The sequence below is a fragment of the Pyrus communis genome, chromosome 9 (assembly GCF_963583255.1).
Source record: "Pyrus communis chromosome 9, drPyrComm1.1, whole genome shotgun sequence".
Taxonomy (NCBI): Eukaryota; Viridiplantae; Streptophyta; class Magnoliopsida; order Rosales; family Rosaceae; genus Pyrus; species Pyrus communis.
Genome location: NC_084811.1, coordinates 10,925,345 through 10,930,454, shown reverse-complemented (window position 1 = coordinate 10,930,454; position 5,110 = coordinate 10,925,345). Strand labels below are relative to the sequence as shown.

The following is a 5,110-nucleotide window of genomic DNA, read 5'->3' as shown; positions in this document are numbered from 1 at the left end:
TTGTTTTTTGACAAACGATTGGACAATAAACTCACTTCAGTTTCTGTACACACAAAGTTTAGTATATAAGAAAATATAGGCTGCATTATCTTCTGTTTCTATACACACAAAGTTTTGGATTTTATCTTTAGAAAAAGGGTGGGTGAGAAAGCAACAAAATTAGTATTTTATTTCTTGGATGGTTTACTTTGCTCCACAATTGAACAAGTTGCCCTTCGCTGAATATACAAGTACTGAGAATAACGTGGACGGCTCTTTCACATGGTTCACTAACCAACAAGCTAACTAATTAAAAAAGAAGCAAAGAACAACACTGGACATATGAACCGCTATTCTTGATTATTTTAAACCACTATTCATTTTTCATACCTACTACTTGAGGAAGTTGACGAGACTAATTCGAAATTTAGTGGCAGTTGAATCCCTTTATTTCTCTCTCTTTACTTTGTTTTATTCGACCATGGCAGGTGGGATATGCAGATACACCGGGAGGAATTGGGTAAAAATGAAATATATATATATATATATATATATATATATATATATGCACACACATTTGATTGAACGTGTTTGAAATTACTGGGTTATGTTCCCATTACTTTTGTCCAAATCTGGATTTAATATTCTAAACAAACAATTTTGCCATATAATGTATCACGGACTGGATTTGAAGTTCAGGATTTGAGTCCATGATAGACGGGTTTCGTAACCTGTCACGACCCATGGGTTATGAAGCCAATCCACTCACCCTTTGTCGCCGTCATCTCTTCTTTCTCTCTTCTTCCTCAACTTCGGCTACAATTCCGGCGGCCTCATATCTTCGTTTTCCGATACTGTTCACTTTAACGAAAAATCACATTTTTACATTAAACAAGTCCATTCTGGTACTATTTATTTACCCTTTATTTTATCCTTATAGTTAAAACTCAAAGTTTTCAAACTCATTTTATTAGTTTTCCTTTTTTTAATTTGTTTCATTTCAATCCAACCTAGCTTTTTATTAACGTTTAGGTGAAGAGGGGTTGTGTTGTATGCTTCTATTTATTTTTTCTGAAATTTGTGCTATTTCAATATCAACCTATACCTTTAACATATTTGTTTATCTAACATGAAAGAGTTTATTAATTTTATTATATAACAAAGTTATACATTCAAGGGAAACTTTAAAGTTAGAGGTTGATGTTTCTTTTTCATGTTTGACGGTTTAAGATAAAACTATTTTTGATTATTTAGTGAATGTTATGTTTGTAGCTCTTTTTACTTATCATTAAGGACATTTGTAAATATGCAATCAGTGAGTGCTAAAGTTTGTTTTTATTTTTTATTTTTTTTAACAAAAGATATTATCTACACTAAGAGGGTGGGGGAGTGGGCTAAGCTTGACAATGAGCTAACAATAATGTGGTTCAAATTCGCCTTTGACGAGAATTGAATATTAGACCTCTCACTTACAAGTAATAAGGAATACCGGTCTAGTACTAAGTGGCTTTGTTTTAATTTAAGTGAATGTTTTTTAGTATCGATATATTATCATACTTTTTTAAAACTTAAAACTATCTTAAGGAGGACACTTTTTACAAATTTCGCACATGGTCTTCAAAATCCCAAAAAAAGGGCCCTGGTTGTAATGTTGTAATGTTGTAAACTTGGCAACATAACGAATAGAGAGAAGAAAGTCATGAACCGCGTCCGCTCTGATATCTGGATGATTCTTCAACTTCCATCTCTTGTCAATGCTACTAATCCAACATTTTCCCTTTCTAGCAAATCAGAATTTGGTAACAAGAAGATAATTTTTTGGTGAAAGTGATGGTGAAACCATTCGACACCACTAGTGAAATTTAATAAACAAGCAAAGAAGAAATACCTAGACGGGTAAAAATCACTTTTGAAAACGAAACCAAAACAAAAACTAGCAAAAGCGATAATCCGGAAGCTGAGACAAGTAAATCACTCAACTCTTTCTTGTACACCTAATAGACAAACAAATCATACTATTGTTGTACTTGTAACCACTAATCACACATATAAAACCCAAAAAAGTCAGTAACAATGCTGTCAAATTATTCGAAAAACTTCTGAAAATCTGAGTTTATGTTAATTGAGAGGTTGCTTAATTAACTTTCCCAAATAATGGAGTTGTGCAACAAACGTGCATAATAGAGTTGCGGACCCAAAGGAAAAAGCGCACATATAAATTCTAAGATGTGTCACATTCTTGTATTTCGGCCCTTACATTGCTAATGAAGCGTCGTATGGCAGCGAGTCAATGAGATGATGAAGAAGAACCACATGATGGCAATATGGAAGTCACATTCGTGTCTGAATTTTTTCCTTCATATTACTAATGAATTGAGATAAGTTCTTTTGAGATGACCCGTTTAAAGCCACTGCATCAGCCAATATTTGAGTTATTTTCATGGTCTTCTTCTGCAAACCGTCACCCGATTTTCCACATATCAGACGGTTGATCTTGTCTGCTACCTCCACCCTTCTAATGGGTTTAACCCGATCACAAAGATTGAGTCCAATGCCCCAATAATCAACTACTAGTTTCCTATTAGTGATTTGGTCAGCCACTAGTGGGAAACACAGCATGGGAACACCACACCGCATACTTTCCAGTATAGAATTCCATCCACAATGCGTTAAGAACCCTCCTACTGCTGGATGTGAAAGCACCTCAATCTGAGAACACCATGGCACCATCAACCCTCTATCTTTAATCTCATCTTCAAATCCGACTGGTAGAATATACGTTTCATCATAACCTGTAGCGTCGGAACGAAGTACCCAGATGAAATTCACTTTACTAAGCAAAAGCCCATGAGCTATTTCCTCAAAATCATCTTTTGTAACTTGAGCATAGCTTCCAAATGAAATGAACAAAACCGAACCATGAGGCTTCTCGTGGAGCCAATGGATGCAGTCAAATTCTGGCATCAGGTTGGTAGCCACGATATTCTTGGTGAGATTATCGGGGAAGACAGGGCCAATTGCATATGTTGGTTGCTTAGCTTGCAAGGCAGAAAGGGACTCAAATTCAAGTTCTTGCACTGTATTACACAAAATAAAATCTGCCCTTTTCACTTCGCGAAATGACTTGTAAAACGTTCGGAGCATTGGGCAAAATAAATCTGTTGATTGGAGGTGTGACATCAAGTCCTTTGGTTCAATAGTTTTCACGCCAGGTATGTAATCAATGATGTCCTCGCGATTATCTGATAAAATCAAGCGACAGAAACAAATGTTTATAACTATATTATGTCATAGTAAAATTCAAACAATAATCCACGCAATATGAGATCTTTATGAGAACTTACCATGAGAACCGAAATGACCATTTTTTTTGAGAAGGTCCAAGTGATAGTAGATGTTGAACACTAGAGCTGGTTCAGTCCAGAAGGAAATATGGATAAGGTTGTACTTATTGGCTATGGTTGCTGACCATGATTGGAAAGTATCAACAATCAAACAAGTGATTGAGGGGTCAGATTGGACTAAATTTCCAACAAGTTCATCCACATGGGCAGGGAAGACATGCAAAGCACCCTCAAGAGATTGGTCGAGGTTCTGAATTCGGTCGAAAGCTAGTGGAAATCCATCACTTACTGTTGTGTAGCGTATGTCTAGACCGGATTTACGCGCCATGGCAAAGATATCGTCTTCTGTGTTGTCGTTGGGTTGTGACTTGAGTATGTGGTGGTGAATATATTGGGTGTTGACAAAAGTGATGGTGAAGCCCTGTGAAGCAAGCTTCGTGGCCAGATGGGTCAATGGGGTTACATGGCCTTGGAGAGGAAGAGGCACCATGATTGCATGAGGGGTTGAGGCTTTGTCCTCCATCTCTCTCTCTCTCTCTCTCTCTCTCTATATCGGTGTTTCTGAGGAAGTAGGCAAGTGATGAACTGAAAAACACATCTTAATTATGTGATCTCTGTGATGTGTGGACAGATGACTACCATTTGTTGTTTGACAAACGATTGGATAATACACTCACTTCATCTAAACTACGGAAAGGAGGATTGGAACTTGGATTCAAAGTTGAAACAAATTACTCTAGCTAACTTGGCTAAACTGAATTCTGCACGCGAGATGACTGTCATTCAGTCAACTAATTGTAGTATATAAGATAAAATAGTCTGCATTATCTTCTGTTTCTATGTATACACAAAGTTTGGGACTTATCTTTAGAATAAGGGTGGGGGAGAAAGCAACAAAAATTAGTATTTTTTTCTTGGATGGCTTACTTCATTTGCTCCATAATTGAACAAGGTGCGCCCACCACCTTATTCCTTTTGCTGAATATATATTTATTGAGACAAACTTGCACAGCTCTTTCACATTCACTAACCAACAAGGCAACTAATTAAAAGAGAAAAGAACAACGTACATTGAACACATGAACCACTACTTTCGATTATTTTTCACCAATATTCATTTCTATTCATACTTATTACTTGACGACAAAAGTAGAGGTTCCACAATGACGCTAATTCGGAATTTAGTGGCAGTTGAACCCCTTTATTTCTTTCTCTTCAAATTGTTTTATTCGATTATGACAGAGAGGGATATGCAGATACGCCGAGAGGAATTGTAAAAAAGAATATATATATACACACACATTAGATTGAATGTGTTTGAAATTGCTGGATTTAATCCGTTTCAAATTGATGTATGCAAGAAATAATTTGAAATCTATTTGTTCCTTTTACTTTTGTCCAAATCTGGATTTAATAGTCTAAATTTAGCCTTATAATATCATCCAAGTCCTGGAATTTGAAATCACTTTAATTTTCCATTATCATGCCTGAAAAACTGTAAAACAATCAGTTTTAAGTTCGTACAACAGTTTTGATTCGAACTAATGAAATGGCCGGCATCGGCTTATGTGTTCTAGGCCGTTGGATAAAGGAGCTGTTAAGATAATTTTCAGTTATTGTTAGTAGATAATATTGTGATTTTTAATCATGACAATTATCTATTAAGAGTTCTTGGAATTATTTTGACATTTTTCTGTGCATGATATATGGGATAAAAACAATCTGAAGCATCCAATAGGATAATTCTTTTGTTGGTAGATAAAGTTCCAAAAAAATTAGGGGATAAA

At 35.7% G+C, this 5,110-nt stretch overlaps 1 protein-coding gene across 1 annotated transcript; it reads right to left on the bottom strand.

Moving 5' to 3' along the window:
• Positions 1-1,270: 1,270 nt before the first annotated feature.
• Positions 1,271-4,077, bottom strand: LOC137746019 (UDP-glycosyltransferase 86A1-like). The gene is made up of 2 exons (XM_068486066.1): positions 3,324-4,077; positions 1,271-3,221 (listed from the first exon to the last, which is right to left on the bottom strand). Exons 1-2 carry the CDS (start codon positions 3,844-3,846, stop codon positions 2,311-2,313), a joined length of 1,434 nt encoding a protein of 477 aa, XP_068342167.1. The 5' UTR covers positions 3,847-4,077; the 3' UTR covers positions 1,271-2,310.
• Between the last annotated feature and the right edge of the window lie 1,033 nt (positions 4,078-5,110).